The 16,661-nt window shown below is 35.0% G+C and overlaps 3 protein-coding genes across 3 annotated transcripts; all 3 read right to left on the bottom strand.

Annotated features, from left to right (window-relative positions):
* On the bottom strand, window positions 1,175-4,679 carry LOC109847544. Its single transcript, XM_020416775.1, has 9 exons — window positions 4,532-4,679; window positions 4,321-4,410; window positions 3,945-4,192; window positions 3,746-3,856; window positions 3,605-3,661; window positions 3,413-3,514; window positions 2,595-2,723; window positions 1,689-2,012; window positions 1,175-1,558 (listed from the first exon to the last, which is right to left on the bottom strand). The coding sequence occupies exons 1-9, from the start codon at window positions 4,677-4,679 to the stop codon at window positions 1,313-1,315; spliced, it is 1,455 nt and encodes a 484-aa protein (XP_020272364.1). The 3' UTR covers window positions 1,175-1,312.
* LOC109849768 lies at window positions 4,589-11,090 on the bottom strand. The gene is made up of 5 exons (XM_020419640.1): window positions 11,038-11,090; window positions 10,877-10,944; window positions 5,565-5,664; window positions 4,792-5,477; window positions 4,589-4,691 (listed from the first exon to the last, which is right to left on the bottom strand). The coding sequence occupies exons 3-5, from the start codon at window positions 5,637-5,639 to the stop codon at window positions 4,685-4,687; spliced, it is 768 nt and encodes a 255-aa protein (XP_020275229.1). The 5' UTR covers window positions 5,640-5,664; window positions 10,877-10,944; window positions 11,038-11,090; the 3' UTR covers window positions 4,589-4,684.
* On the bottom strand, window positions 8,414-9,624 carry LOC109849769. Its single transcript, XM_020419642.1, has 2 exons — window positions 8,717-9,624; window positions 8,414-8,632 (listed from the first exon to the last, which is right to left on the bottom strand). The coding sequence occupies exon 1, from the start codon at window positions 9,558-9,560 to the stop codon at window positions 8,847-8,849; it is 714 nt and encodes a 237-aa protein (XP_020275231.1). The 5' UTR covers window positions 9,561-9,624; the 3' UTR covers window positions 8,414-8,632; window positions 8,717-8,846.

Raw genomic sequence — 16,661 nt, 5'->3', positions numbered from 1 at the left:
CCCTCCTTGTGAATCCTAACCCTCTTCAACACATGGAGTTGATATGAGGGAATGGAGGAATTGGATCTCATCTTAAGGAATTGCACTGTAGGATCTATGTCATTAGATCCCCAAAACAAGTACCACTTGTTCACTTCTTTGCTTCCATAAATTATCAAGCGCATTACACATAAGATGTATTTTAAATTATGATTTTAGATGATTAAAGACATAGAAAGTTATATAAAATATTGTAGGGTTCATAGTTGATATTTTTCAAGGTGATCAAAGAGTGGTAATATCAAAATAATTAGGTTTAATCCTTTATGAACACTTTAGAATCAATCAAAATCGTCGAAACATGGAAGAAAGGTGAATGAAGCACTAAAATCTTGTAGTCGCATTGTTTTTCACATGGTAACATGGTTTAGGAGTTCCAATTAGTGCTCTAAACATGGTCAAAGGCATACGAGAAGATTGGAGGAGAAACAACAAAGAAACAAGGCAAAATAAATCAATTGACAGGAGCAATGTTTGATCACACAACATATAGAATCATACGTCTGATTTGAAATCATACGTCTAGTGCACTAGTACAAAACTGCTCTGTCCAAACGGTTGTAACCGTTTGGGCAAATGCAGTCCCAAACGGTTACAACTGTTTGGCCAAGGAAAAAACCCGTTTGGACTGAAGCCGTTGGGGAAGAGTTTATCCCAACGGTAGCCCAAACGGTTGTAACCGTTTGGGCAAAACCCCAAACGGTTGTAACCGTTTGGGATTTTGCCCAAACGGTTACAACCGTTTGGGCTGGCAAAAACGCCCAAACGGGTACAACCGTTTGGACAGAACTTTGCCCAAACAGTTTCAACTGTTTGGACAAACCTTTGTCCAAACGGTTGTACCAAACCGTTTGGGTTGTCAAAAATGCCCAAACGGGTGCAACCGTTTGGACAGAATTTGGTCCAAACGGTTTCAACCGTTTGGACAAAACTCTGTCCAAACGGTTGCACCCGTTTGGACTGTTTATTTTTATCATTTTTATTATTTAGCTATTTAAATATCTACCTGCTTACACAATAATTTCTCACACAATATGGACATCTCACACAATAATTTCTCACACAATATGGACATCTCACACAATAATTTCTCAATATATCACAATGAAATCGAAAATATATACATACACAAAAGTGTCTCAAACAATGCTAAATATCCAATAGTATATATACATACACAATGAAAATATATATTATTATATATATGTCTCTAATATCCAAAATTACTCATACACATCCAAAATATAATATAGGAGTGGCTTGATCCATCCAGTCATTGAACAGAAGAAATTCCTCGAAGAATGTCCTCCTGGGACAAGCCCGAACCCCTCAAGACTGCAAATATCTTAGCAAGATTCTCCCGTGACAAACCTTGAGCACTAGAAGTAGAAGTGTTAGCAGTTGAAGCAGGACGACCAGAATGTGGTATATCGGCAACGGGCTGAGGAATTGGAGCAGGACGAGTAAAAGCTGGGGGATCATTAGGAGTGGGGGCAGGACGAGCTCCCTGAGAATTAACCTATAAAGTATAAGCAAAGCATGTGTTAAGTCTATGTGTACGTTTACATGTATAAGTATTAGTTTTACGTATATTTGTGTATGCTAGTGTACATGTGTTTGCGAGAGTGTTTGTATATTAGCATATGTACCATATTGTTATTAATCCAATGCATCTGAGACCTAAGCTCCTCTCTAAGACTATCCATCTCAGCTACCCGAGCTCTAAGACTATCCATCTCAGCTACCCGAGTTCTAAGATCAGCCACCTCGCGATGTAGCTCCTGATTAGAAGTGCTAAATTCCGGTATGGAGGATGCCCTCAAGTAAGTCCGAGTGGCACCAATGCCCATGGCTCTTTCATAACCACCGTGATGTCCTCCGTGCAGGGAATCTAACATCTGGGTGAAATAAAGTGCATCATCCTCTGTTGTTGAATCGGCCCCGGATAAGGTTGCCTCCTCAATGACTCGATTCTACATGATACAAAGTAGTCAATTGTAAGTCGACAATGCAAAAGGAGATATATTTACGAAAAAAACAAAATAGAAGTATGACAAGATTAACATATATGGCTGCTTTCTACATGATACAAAGTAGTCAATTTTAGAGTCAAGTTTAATTGCAAACTGCTCAAATAGGTCAGTATTCAAAAGCTCATGCCATGTCGTTAGACGAATGCCAGTAAGCAACAAGCTTTAACCAATCAGGACGTGGTATTCTAGGAGGAACATTATTGTCTACTTCTTCACGAGGTGGACTACCTTGAAAGCTTTCCTTTTTACTTTAGTTTTATATTCTCTCCATATGTTACAAATTTGTTCGCGTATAATTTTCTCAACATCTTGATTTTCAGGAAGATCAAACTTGCTCCGGAAGCACAATATTTAAAAATGAAAGGACAAATACTAAGCAGTAAAAATAAATTAGCATAGTTTGCAACTTCAAAAACATGCAAAGAATATAAACCTCTCAGATTTTAGAAGTAGCTGTTCACTTCATGACTGTGATCTAAACTACCAATGTGTAGTAAACATATATTCATCGAGAAGACTTACGCAATACTCCTTAGTGTTGTTGTCCGGGTATATATACTCTCCGGTGACCTTATCTACCGATGACGAGTGGGTACCCAAATATAGTCTCAACATTGTAGGTGTGCCACCATCCTCAATGATTTGAGCTTTCTGCAATTCACCAAAAATATGTAGTATAATCGATCAAATCAATAAGAATTAAAGGTGTTTAATTCTTGGTATAATGAAACTAGATTTCTGTGGAACCAAAAGTTCTAAAATCCAATACAATTTTATGGCAGAGAATATAAACCTGAGTTATAAGATACACGAAATGCAGTTGCTCACAAAACAAAAGGATCTCATTTTTCATATGTAAGCCAAGTAATCAAACTTCTCAGACTTGTCAGTTGCTCACAAAACAAAAGGATCTCATTTTTCATATGTAAGCCAAGTAATCAAACTTCTCAGACTTGTCTCAGGTTCAAACCTCTTTGTTACTAAATTTTTCATATGTAAGCCAAGTAATCAAACTTCTCAGACTTGTCTCAGGTTCAAACCTCTTTGTTACTAATACAAATATTCCATATGTTTGATATTTTTCTTTTTCTCCTTATCAATTATACACAGCAAGTTGATGCTAAGGCATGCATGGATTTACTCTGTTCCCCAAAAAACAGAAGTATACGAACATTGATATATATAGGCACTTCCTCACGTAAACATTGATATACAGCAAGTTCGATTTAGGCACTCTAGCCGACATGTCTTTGAATCGTTCTATTACCCGTGTATCATCATCATCATCTATAGGGAATTATATTATATTAATTTTAAATAGCTTTTAGAAGCAAACTTACCACTTGATCCATAGCCCGACACATGTTCCTCGAGCCACCTGTATAGGTTGCTCGACCATGCAAATTTGACGCCCGATTCTGCACATTACGTCTTGCCTCCTTCTGCATGTCATTATTATATTTAGATTTGTAATTAAACAAAGGTAGAATGAATTACCTACTAAACATTTGATTTTAGTTTAAACTGTACACCTTCTTGTCCTCTGAATCATAATAAGCACACAACTTATCCCATGAGTCTTTATCAATCTAAGAAAACGCCGGAGTAGTCCAAAGAGCCTCCCTCTCTGCTTCGGGAGTATTTTTCCACACCTCAAAACACTCTTGTTTTACTTGACACCTATTATATCGGACCCTCTCCTGCAACTGAGACTTTATTCCCCGATAAACAATATGATGGGAGAGAGGTTGATTAGGATCTAGGGGGAGAAACTCATAATACATCTGCATATTCAATAAACGAATCACATGGTTAAAATATTATGTACCAAATGATAACAAATTAATCAGAAAAATAAAAATATATTTATACCTGACATGTTATAAAGAAATCGTCAAATGACCTATTATGTTCATCACCCCATTCTAAATGGAGAGGATATTTGCAGTACTTACGGCTCTCCTCACCAACATACTTTCCCCATTTCTCAGCATAGTCACCAATGGGACGGCCCCTATTATTGAGATACAAAGGCCATGCCTTCTCTCCCTTTTCAACATCAGGCATCAGCTTATGGGCAGTATTGGGGCCTCGAGTGCGAACAGAGGATCGTGAATGCACTGTATGTGATTAGATAGAAGCATTATGTAAGCATTTCTTAGCAAAGCACATTAATCACCAAAAGATAATAAAGAAAGAAAGAAGCATCTGAATTACATCCTTGATTGAGTATAGAAGAGATACTAACATGATGATTGTCCAGAAGGTAAGGAGTGTGAAGGGGGGGTCGTCTGTAAATCATTTTCCTTTGTAGGTGCTTGTCGATTTGCGTCTATATCTGTATTAAATATCAGGAGTAGCACAATTGTGATATTAACAATACAAAATAAAGAGATATAAGCAAGGGATAAAAATTAGGCGTCATGTTAAAACAGAATCGAAAGAAATTAAATAGTTACCTCTAACTGGAGTAAACTCCCCAATGCTAGGTATGGATGTAGCAACATAAGCAGATTCGAGTTCTCTCCTACGATCTCTCGCCTGACGATGTAGGTCTCCACGCTGTATAATCCTACGTGATCTACTCTGCGATGGAACTCCAGACATATTCGTCAATCCCTATAAAGAATTTTACAATTCGTATAAGATATAAGAGAAATAGACATATATAAATTTGAAGATGTAAATTTTAAACAACATGAATTTTTATAATGGTTACCTTTTTCGCTTTACAGAAGTGTTAGGTTCTATAGATTCCCTAGAAGTTGTAGGAATATCTACAAGTATTTCACTATTCAAATCATTCCTAACCCACAAAATTTTATCAGATTCAAGAGATTTATCTTGACAGACAACTCCTCCCTGCTCAAATTCTTCGTCATCATTGATCTCTACATCCTCTGAATCTATGAACTGTGGAACGTCGTAAGTATCCCTGGGCCTCCATCGACATACAACACTCCACCCTGAATGCCTCACGCACTTTGAGTAGTATACTTGAAATGCTTGTTCTGGAAATATAAATGGATCGTCCTCAAAGGAAAAACGCGTGGTGTTTACACTCGTCAATCCATATTCATTTACCCAAGTCCCGTAATTGTCTCTCCACTTACCAATTCCAGTCTTCATATCATACCAAATACATTGAAAGACATAAATGCATCCTGCTCGTCCTGGATAGTTGATACCAAGTATGTTATCAAGGTACCCATAGTATATCTCATCATTAGTGCCTAGGGTTGCAATTCTACTATTTTGGGTGGTTCGAGATTCTTCTATAGACTTGATTTCAAACTTGTAACCGCCAACACCAAATCCTTTAAAGTATTTAACTTCAGCATCTGGAAGTGTAGCCAAATATCCAAGCTTCTTATCTAAAATTGATTCAACACTCGGTAATCGACTCTGACAAAAGGTTAATACGGCAATTACGTAAAGATGTTAGATTAAATTAATAGTATGTGTCAAAAAATGAGAAAATAGAAATCTTACATAATGTTTAAACCAATTGCAAAAGTTGTCCTGATGATGTGTTTCAACGCGTGCCTCATTCCAATTACTATGCATTGCACGTATTTCATCCTTGTGTATTCTAATGTCAAAATGAATAGTTAATGTGAGAAGTATATTATATCATATAAACATATATAATTATGCGAAATAGACGTACTCTCTAACTTCTCCAAGGCATTCGATATTGAGAATGATAAAGTGTAATAATCAATATTTTTATACAAGGTTTTATAGGAGATCCACAATTATTTTTGTGGTGTAGAAAGCTTTATGAATAGGCCCACATCATGTTTAACAAAAAAAAATTGAGGGTTCTCAAAGGCCCACCTAGGAAGCCCACTTCACCCATGTTTTTCGTTTAAGAGTTTCAAGATGATTCTTTTTCTTTTTTGGAATTTTTTTAAAATTCAAAATCCCTTGATTTAGCTCCCAAATCAGAAAAAAAAAACGTGGGATTCTTTTTTTTGTACTTTCCTTGTTTGTTTTTACCCATTTTAAAAACAAATTTCCTTAATTTTAGGGATTTTCAAAATTTAACTTTCTTATATATATCCTCACCTCTTCTTTCCTATAAAAAAACAAAAAAAAAATCTGCACGAAAAAAAAAGAAAAAAAAGAAGCAACAGAGAACAAGAGAAGGGGAGGAGACGCTTTTGGACTGTTCTTTTTGGGGTTCATAGTTTTTCTTCGACAAATCGGCAAGCATTTCTTTTCCTCAAATATTATTACTTTTAGATTTCATTTTTTTTCATGCAAACAAAATTTTTTCCCACTTGATTATATATATTTTTCTATGAATTTTAATATGTGCATACATGATTTAATTTGAATGGCATCCGTTGTAATTAGTTTGATGGCATGAGCTGTAAATAAATTTATGGCATGAGTTGTAAATAAAACAAACTTTATAACCGGTTTGTTCCCACCATTGTTTCTTAAGCCTTCATTATATTTTATTTTTTCCACGGTCATGCATTCCTCATTTGTAGATATATGTATAACTATAACCACATACTTATGCACAGACATATAGACCTGACATACTTATATTGTTTGTAGTTAATTTGTGTATGTTACAAGAGGTAAGGTTATATGACACATGTATGTTTATGAAATTCATAATTGTGTTAGTTGCATATTAAACTTCTGAGTTAATCATGTAATTCAGTATACTAAATCTGGTCAAAGTATTTTGTAAGAGGTAAATTCTATGTGTGATACATGTTATCACGATTCAGTATACTAAATCTGGTCAAAGTATTTTGTAAGAGGTAAATTCTATGTGTGATACATGTTATCACGAGTGGTATATGTATATTGCAGTAAAGTTTTTTGTAAGAGGTAAATTCTATGTGTGATACATGTTATCACGAGTGGTATATGTATATTGCAGTAAAGTTATTCAATTTGTCTTATCACAAGGTTTGACTCATCAAAACATGTCATGTGACAGTATCTAATATGTGTTTGTAGCAAAACTAATTAGTTGTCAGTTACTCATTATGTTATTATTTATATCGTTTGTACATTGTTTGTGTACATGTCATCCATTTTTTTTATATAAATTCATCTATGTCATACAAATTTAAGTTCAAAACTTTTATTAATATATTCATTATATATTAACTAAATGAGTGACTATTAGCATCATAAGCGGTCAGCGGTTACTAATAAAAATTTATTATATATTAACCTGCATGACTTTACGGAAAACTATTGCTGGATGCTATGTTAAATCACCTAGTGACATTGATAGGGTTGACTGTGCCTGAAGACGACTTCCGTCAAGAACTATGATTTATAAACGTGTTATCATAGCATGGCTATACCCTCGACATCGATGTCCCGATGTGAGGAGTTTTCCTTGATTATTATTATTATTACTATAGCATCGACTAGACGATGCACCCCTCTTGATTAGACATGTTTTGGCCCACGGTTATCTTTCATAGTTGTACGGAAGCCGTTCCACGGAATCCCTGTGGTTAGTGCACAACATTTCATGCACAGTTACTTAGATGAAACAGACAACATGGGGTTTATAAAGGGGGATTAGACGGAGAATATAACATGTATATAAACGGGCCTATGCGCATCCTGATATCCTGAGTTATATATATATATACATGGGGCCAAAGGGCCAATACTTGACTTGAAGCCGTGTTCCCGGGACGATTTACGGGAAACCGATTTATATACATGAAAATATTCTTCTCTAATTCAAATAACTTTTAAAAATAATAATAAATCTGCTTGTGTGTTTGATAATAGACATTGTTTGATCTCTATGGTTTGTAAATTTCTTTTATCACTGTTTATTTATAATTTATTTTTCATTTATATGCTATTTACCCTTACACGTGCACTATTCCTTCATTTTACATGCTTGTTGGGAGTTTTCTGACTCCCCTGGGGTTTGTATGCCCCAGATTCGGGAACTGTTCTTTCTTCACAGGACCGAGAGTATTTCGAGGGGCAGGCTCAGCTGCAGTGATCACCGTTCCTTCTATCCGTTCTCCAGTTCAGTTGTTTTAGGTAGTTATTTGGTTTAGTTTATTTTTCTTTAGCCCCAGTTGGCTCTCCAGACTATGGTGTATTATTTCCTTTCTCATTAGAGATTTGTGGACTTGTCATAGAATTATGGAAATTTCTGAGATTTCTTTATCTATACATTCCATTTTATTTTCTTGGTTACATGCTCTTTGGTATAGTTTTGGCTTTATCTGTATACAGGATGATCTAGAGGCGTGAATGCGACCGTATGGTTGCATTGCCGACCGAGTCACGTTCCGAACTATTGCATTTTGGAATCGGGGCGTGACATAAAGCGATGAATCTTGTTGATAAATGCGGGAGTCATTCTGTTGTAATCCGGCTTTTTTGATGGACCGTCATGAATCACGAGAGGTCTGTTGAGTTTTGTCTCAATGTCTTCATCCAGATAACGAGAACAAAAAGTGGTTAATTCCTCTAGCAGATAACCTTCCATAATAGAACCCTCTGGTCGATTTCTATTGCGAATATAGTTTTTCAAAGTGAGAAGGTACCTATAAAAGCTTATACTAAATCACCACATCCAACATGTAAAATAAAAATATATCGATTATGTTAACTAAAAAAATTAAATGTACCTTTCGATGGGGTACATCCATCGATATTGTACGGGTCCGGCAAGCCTAGCCTCAGTTGCAAGATGAACAGTCAGGTGTATAATGATATCAAAGAATGATGGTGGAAAAATCCGCTCAAGTTTGCACAAAATTATAGGAATTTTAGCCTGAGCTTCTTCAACTTATCATCCTCAATGTTTTTAGCGCACAACTCCCGAAAGAATCTACAAAGATCGTTAATCACTAAACCGACTGATTTAGGAAGGGAAGTCCTAAGAGAAAGTGGAAGAAGATGCTCCATAATAATATGATGATCATGACTCTTCAACCCTTCGATCTTGCCTTTAACAATCTTTTTCTTCTTACTAAATGATCCTGAAAACCCTGTTGGAACCTTCAACTCATGTAACACCTGAAGAAACTTTTTCTTCTCATCTGATGACATGTGATACACGGCATTGGGGAGTACAAACTGGTCAGGATTGCCTGCCTTCGGTATAGGATGCAACTCTTTTCTAATGTTCCACGCTTGAAGATCCCTTCGAGCTTTGAGGTTATCTTTTGATTTTCCATCTTTACAGAGAAGTAAGTTAAGTATGTGCTCAGATACTCCCTTTTCAATGTGCATGACATCTAGATTGTGCCGCACTTTATTTGTCTTCCAGTAGGGTAGTTCAAAGAAGATAATTTTCTTGTTCCATCCCTGTGGTGTTTCTTGCCTTCCCTTAACTTTTCCAAAAGTCACGTTTTTTTTTACCATTCCACTGAGCAAGTATATCCTCTCCGGATAATGGGTCTGGATGCGAGCGATTCTCTTTAGTACCGTCAAAGTGGATAATGTCATCTCTGTACGGATGATTTTCATCCAACATGCGTCGATGACCGCAATAACAAGTTTTATTGCTAAAGGGTAGCCTTCTCGATGTTGTCTGGAGATGACAGTAAGGACATGCAGCTAAAGGGTAGCCTTCTCGATGTTGTCTGGAGATGACAGTAAGGACATGCAGTGTAACCATGTACAGACCAACCAGATAGCATTCCATACGCAGGAAAATCGTTGATTGTCCACATTAAGGCTGCACGCATGGTGAAGTTGGTCCCCGTGTCCGCATCGTATGTCTCCACACCATCGATGAATAAAGACCTTAACTCTTCGATAAGAGGCCGAAGATAGACGTCAATATTATTTCTTGGTGACTTAGGACCATCAATAAAATAGAAGTACATGATGTTTAAACATGTTAATCTTATTAAATAAAATAGAAAATATGTAAATATTATATAAATCATAAGGCATTAATGTAACTCATAATTTAAGAAGTGTGTAGCAAAAAACAACAGTCACTCCTATGTTACTACGGTACTTCTATCATGAAGAAGTACTCGTACCCGATACTTATTTGTAAGTGTTACTATGTAGTTAACAAGAATAATGTCTAAAACTTATTAAAACCACATATCCAGTGAGAATATACAACTGGTAGTCTCTTGATTTTCATCGTAACTTTGGATTTTATCGCAATGAAGATAACTTATAAGATACTAAAATGGCAATCTAGATTCTAATCGCATCACACATGTATAATAGATTTTAAAATGATATACTAACTCATGCTTTGACTACAAGAAAAATGTTGAAGGACGCATTAGAATATAACTATTAACCGAAAACTTTATCATAACTTCATAACTTTAAAGTTTTGATGCACCGAATCAACATTGAGAATACAATTAATAATAACAAAGCTTTTATACCAAAATTTTAAGATCAAAATATGATCTTCCATTCACTTCTGGTAACTGTCATTTATTTCACCAATAGAAGTATTTTTTTTCTTCTTCTAATAACAATTACGAAAAATCGTGGTCATATCAAACTACTTGCACATGCACCTTGCCATTTAAATTACTAGGAAAAAAATGTTAAAACCTACTGTCTCCTGTCCTAAAAAATTCAACTACTATTGGACCAAAAAAATCAACACCTAAACAAACTATCTTCCAAACAAATGCCGTAAGGGTGTCCACAATTCGCAACAACTACAGGTATTTAACTGATTTTTCAAGCAACCTATTTTTTATATATTTCAATAATAAGTTATTCACGGGTTCTAAATTTCATGAATAACCATAAAATTTAGTAAATACAAGATAATAGCAGGAAAAACTCTCAAAAATTACCTTAAGTGTGCTGGAGAAAGAGGATGTCTGACGAAGAGAAGGTGACGTCGAGGAAGTCGATTAAATTGCTGTAATTAGGGAAATTAGGTTAGATGGTCAAATAAATTAGGTTTAGGATTTTGTAGAGTAGATAATACTAGTTACAGAGGAAAGGGGGTGACCTGAGGAGGAGGCGGTGGAGGCGCGCGGTGAAGTCACAGGCGGAGGCGCGCGAGCCGGTGAAGTTGAGGCGGAGGCGAAGATCGATGAGCGGTAGTCGAATTGAAGGAAGAGAGTAGAGGAATCTGGGTGAAATTTTCGCCCCTGGCCTTATAAAATAATCAATGGGAAGCAGTATGAGGCCTCTGGGTGAAATTTTGGGAGATGGAGGCGGATTTGAGAGGTTGGGGAGAACAATTAGCGGTGAAATTTTGGGGATGAATTTTTGGCGCCGCTGGCCTGGGTGAAAATTTTTGGCGCCGCTCGTGAAAATTTTGGGGAGAACAAGTGGATCAGAAAACGTTAATTGTAAAATTATTTTTTTAAAACCCTAATATAGCTTCCAAACGGTTTAACCCGTTTGGGGTAAAATATCCCAAACTGTTTAACCCGTTTGTGAGCTTCCTTTGGGAATTTTCAATTACCCAAAGGGTTTTAACAGTTTGGGAAATTTTAGCCCAAACGGTGTTGACCGTTTGGGCTATTTTGACTTGTCCAAACGGTTCCAATAACCATTTGGACAGACCCATTTTGTACTAGTGGTGGTCCGATCTCAGATATTAGATGTATGATTTAAAAATTAGATGTTTGGTCAAGAAAAAGAAGACATTTGAATGCTGTTGACAAAAACCCAGTTTCAAGTTATTTTATAAAGATGTCTAGTTTGTAGTTGAGAGACATATGGTATGATTTCTAGAAGCTTGAATGGTTATTTCATCTGATTTTGTTCTAATGCAGATTAACTCTCTATTGAATTATAGTTTAGACTAATTAAACTATTTATCTATTTTTAAATAACTTATAAGTGAGTATAAAAATAATTGATGATAAAAGATATTTGGTAATCACATTTTTATTATATTTTTATACCCTCGTAATCTATTTTATTTAAATAAATATGTCACTATTGACATGTTCTATCTTAATTTGTAGGTTAATAAAAAATTAATGAATAAAAGCCCAAAAGATATTAATTCCCTAATTTTCTACCATTTAGTGTAGTCTAAATATGAAGACAAAAGAATGTCGAAGAAAGCTCAAGGATAATCAAGAAATAGGGTCAAGAAATCATTAAAAACTAAATTTGTTGCAAACCGATCAGTCGACCAACCGATTGGTTCATAACAGAAATAGTTTTATGGCTAAGATTTAATCCTTATTCTCCAAGTAATATCCATGGGTTCTCATTCATTGCTATATGCTATAAATAAGAGTAGATTGTGAAGCGTTTGAGTGGTGAAAAATTTTATAAAATCTTTATTTCGAGAGTAGGGTTACACTTAATTGAGAATACCTTTCAAAATCGTAACTTTGTTGTAATTAATAAAAAAAGTTTTTGCATCTTCATATTTTTCTTTTCTTCTCTTTACTTGCCTTCAAGGGGCTAGAACTCTCTTACATTGTAAGTTTTCCTTTTCTCTTTTATTTTTTCTTAGAATTTTATGTTTTAGAATTTTATTTTCTTTCGGTAAATTACATTTATTTTGATGCCTTGTAGAATAGATTCACTTTCATCTTTTATTTTTGTATTATTTTCTTGCATTTTTATTTGGTAATATAGATTTATTTTCTTATATTTTCTTTTTGTAGTTAGATTTATTTTTATGTTCATAGTTTAAATATTATTTTTTTGTTCTTATTTACTTTGGTAGTTAGTTTTTTATTTTTCTTGTGTTTTATTCTCTTTCTGTCGTACTCTCTAGTTTAGATTTTTTTTCTCTTTATTTTTCAATAATGTGGAAGTAAAATCTTGTAGGAATTCTAGAGTTGTATGAAACTAGTTTGATTTTTTTTATAATTTATGGATTGTCTCTTATGCTTAAAATGATCATGTTTAATAATCAACTAGAGAACTAATTGGTAAAAGAAGAATTTGATAATCGATGTTTACCTTGAGTGTTTTGATAGATTATATTTATGAATTCTAGAATTATAATATCTAGTTGTTAGTATTTTCATGAATGTTAATTTTACTTGGATGATAATTTGATAGGTTATACTTTCTTTAAATGGTTTGATAGTCTATATTTAAAAAATCTAAAGTGAAATTATGATAAAAATAGAATAGTTTATAAATTCTAAGTGAAATTGACTAGTGGATTCAATTCTAGATTGCTCATATCTCTAATTGAATCCTTCATCTTTTACTTTTTATGATTTTTCCTCTTTATTCTTGATTTTCCTTTATTTATTTCTTATTTTCCTCGAATTACTTCTACCCTCTTAATCTAATTTTGTTTTACTTGCAAATAATCACACTCTTTTTATCTCTTCACATTTATTAGTCCTAATTGTCCACAAAACACACAACTTTGAAACCGTTTTTGATTATCACTTACAACACCTTCCTCGAGAATTCGACATTTTTCTATACTATAACCTGATAGTTGTGCACTTGCAACTTAGGAATTATTTACCCCCTATCAATATTTCAGTTCAAATCAGAATGATACTCAATAGTTTTTAACCTTATAACTTTTTTATATTCTTGTCATATGATTGGCTTTTGACTATATTTGTCTGGTGGTTCTTTTTTAAGACTAATCATATATTTTAAGGCATACTTTTGCCTCGACACATCTATAGTTGGTTTAGTTGTCTATTCGGACCTTCACATTTTCCTCTTTAGGGATTTACTTACCCTTCACTACTGAGTATAAATTAAACTCTTAGGAGTTCTTGTCTGTTAAAAAGATATTTTGTATTATGAGTTGAATTATTGTAAAAGTTTATAAAGGCCATTATCTAACTAAATAAATTGTGATAAGTTATGTTTGTACTCACACACAGGAATTTAACCTGATGTAACCAATTGAGCCATATTTTTAAATAAGGATAGTTATAGATCAAACTCTGTTTATAGTCTTTTATTCATCACAACCCTTTTCTCTGAGAATTTGTTTAACAATTGAACTTGAATTGTTGTATTTTTGATAATTTGAAACTGTCCAAGTATGTCTAAAGAGACTCAACAACCTAAAAATTCATGAGTGGTTGTAGTATTATTATAAATAATGTGACTTGAAAGAGTAATTAATTATTCGATGAAGTAAGAGTAGTCCTATGAGATACCTACATAATATATGGAGTGTTTTGTCACTCAAATAACTCAGCACATTGAAATAAATTAATGATGTTATTGCTATCGCTGCATAGCAACTAAATGTTGATGATTAAAAGGATTTTGTTTGTTAATCTTTTGTACATATAGATGGGAGTAGTAACCTACTCCTAGACTGTGAGATATTTAATCATCTAAGTTAGGGAATGCATACGTATGCATCGGGTGGCTAGCTACCAAATGTTATTTGACGATGATTAATAACCCCTAACTAGTTGTATGGTCAATACGTCAAAAGATTTGGGATTCAGTGCATAACATTACAAGTATAAAGAAAGTAATTTAAATAACAGCCGGAATGTGGATAAGTAACAAGGTGAGTCATATCTTAAGGCGAGTTGATTGGCTAGAGGACTCCGAGATGACTGCCTATTATGAGATTATGATTTTGTTTGTGTTACCACCTTATGCAGACACGCTCAATCATCACATAAGTAAGAACAAAATTAAAGATTATTTTTCTAAATGATATTTGTTTAATATAGTTGTAGTTGATTTACAATATGCATCATGATTATATGATGACGCGATATGATGATGTTGTTATAGAGTGGATGACATCCTGTGCTTTATTTGATATATTAGTGATTTCCTCTCAATCACTTGTGGATTATTATCCCTTTTTAGTATAATTTGTTAAAATTATCCTAAGTGGGGAGTGAATAGGGTAAATGCTAATCTAATCCGATATTAATGACAAATTAAAACAATATCCTAGCAATTATGATATACAACAATATATATGAACAAGGATATGCAATTAAACTAAGGGCGATATAAACATGAGAAAATGATGATATAGAATACAATAAGCAATGCACACAAATGATACTACAAGGCAAACTCAAACACATAATATGATCATGAAGTTTGGTCACCCTTGACCTTCATCTCTGCTCCTCACTCACGAGGAGAATCTTCACTATCACAATCGGTTTTTAACGTTCATCGAAAACATTTACAACTCACACAATCGGTTTTTTAGCTCACCGAAAACTCTAACAATCACTCATAATGTAATCACACACTACAACCTCATGTGTTTGTCTCTCACATGTCGCCTCTCTCAAGTGCTCGAATTTACAACCTTTCTCTAGGCTTTACTATCGACACCACTCCTTTTGGTATCGACCATGTCTCTCACCACACACTCCTCTCAATGTACTTGTGTATTACAATGTGATCTCACAATTAAGCACAAGAAAAATATTTGTTCTCTACAATATATGAGAACTCAATAAAGCCCACACTCAATGTTACACTCTCATAACCCAAATATACTATATATGAATTACTTAAGCTCAAGTGGGTGTGTGTGTAAACAACACCAAAAGTAGGCTAGTTAGAGATAGTATCCTCCTTTCCTCAGTCGATCTCATAGGGATACAAGAATCCAAGCATAGCTCATTCAATTCTGCTATCCTTAGAAAAATTGGTATCTCTAGGCTTTCTTCCTGGCTTCAGTTAGACGCTTCTGACTCTAGAGGAGGTGTTTTGCTAGGGTGGAATGATTCTGTTTTTGATTGTCTGGACTCTTACGTGGGCATTTTTTCTGTCTCTGCCATTCTCAATCATAGGATGCTCAATTGGAAATTCATTGCAATCTCCATCTATGCTCCTACCGACAAAGCAGACAGAGAGGTCTGTTGGTGGGAGCTTCATAGAATTAAACTCATGTTCTCTCTCCCTTGGGCACTGTTCGGAGACTTTAATGTCACCCTCTCAGCGGACGAGAGAAATGGCAGATCTGCCTCCCTCTCAGATATTAAAAACTTCCACCTCCTCATCAACTCTCTGCTTCTTGTTGACCTCCCACTCAATGGTAAGAGATATACCTGGTCCAACAAGAGATCCCCCCCTATCCTTGCCAGACTCGAAAGATTCTTCATATCCTCAGACTTTGAAACCAAATTCCCCTCCTCTGTGCAGTACTGTCACCCAACGTCATGTTCAGACCATGACTTACTCATCTTAGATACTTCTCGTCTCCCACCCAAACCCCCTTTCAGGATGGAAAAGGTCTGGCTTTCTCACCCTTCATTCCCAGCCTTTGTGTCTGCTTGCTGGAAAAGCCTAGTTTGCAAAGGTAACCCCATCCAGTCTTTTCACCTGAAACTCAAAATCCTCAAAAAAAGAATCAAGAGATGGAGGAAAGACATCTTTGGCTCCAGCATCTCTAACAAAACCTCTTATCTTAACTTCATCCAGTCTCTCAACATCTTGGAAGAAAGCAGACCCTTCCTCCCTTCTGAAATTAACCTTAGAGTCTCCCTTAGCTCCAAGCTCTCCTCTATTGCCAAGCAAGAAGATCCTCCCTTCTGAAATTAACCTTAGAGTCTCCCTTAGCTCCAAGCTCTCCTCTATTGCCAAGCAAGAAGAAACATACTGGAAGCAAAGGTCTAGACTCTTCCCTTAGCTCCAAGCTCTCCTCTATTGCCAAGCAAGAAGAAACATACTGGAAGCAAA

This window comes from Asparagus officinalis, chromosome 7 (genome assembly GCF_001876935.1).
Source record: "Asparagus officinalis chromosome 7, Aspof.V1, whole genome shotgun sequence".
Taxonomy (NCBI): Eukaryota; Viridiplantae; Streptophyta; class Magnoliopsida; order Asparagales; family Asparagaceae; genus Asparagus; species Asparagus officinalis.
Note: the sequence above shows the minus strand (reverse complement) of the source record. Positions and strands in the feature narration are given on the sequence as shown.

Bases quoted from the DNA above. Each gene is read 5' to 3' on its own strand.
- LOC109847544 (XM_020416775.1), bottom strand. From the start codon at position 4,679: ATGTCTGGAGTTCCATCGCAGAGTAGATCACGTAGGATTATACAGCGT. The intron at 3,857-3,944 runs GTATAAATATAT...TTGAATATGCAG, and splicing joins ATTTCTTTATAACATGTCAG to ATGTATTATGAGTTTCTCCC. The intron at 1,559-1,688 runs GTACATATGCTA...TATACTTTATAG, and splicing joins ATTGGATTAATAACAATATG to GTTAATTCTCAGGGAGCTCG.
- LOC109849768 (XM_020419640.1), bottom strand. From the start codon at position 5,639: ATGCATAGTAATTGGAATGAGGCACGCGTTGAAACACATCATCAGGAC. The intron at 5,478-5,564 runs GTAAGATTTCTA...ACCTTTTGTCAG, and splicing joins GCAATTGGTTTAAACATTAT to AGTCGATTACCGAGTGTTGA.
- LOC109849769 (XM_020419642.1), bottom strand. From the start codon at position 9,560: ATGAAAATCATCCGTACAGAGATGACATTATCCACTTTGACGGTACTA.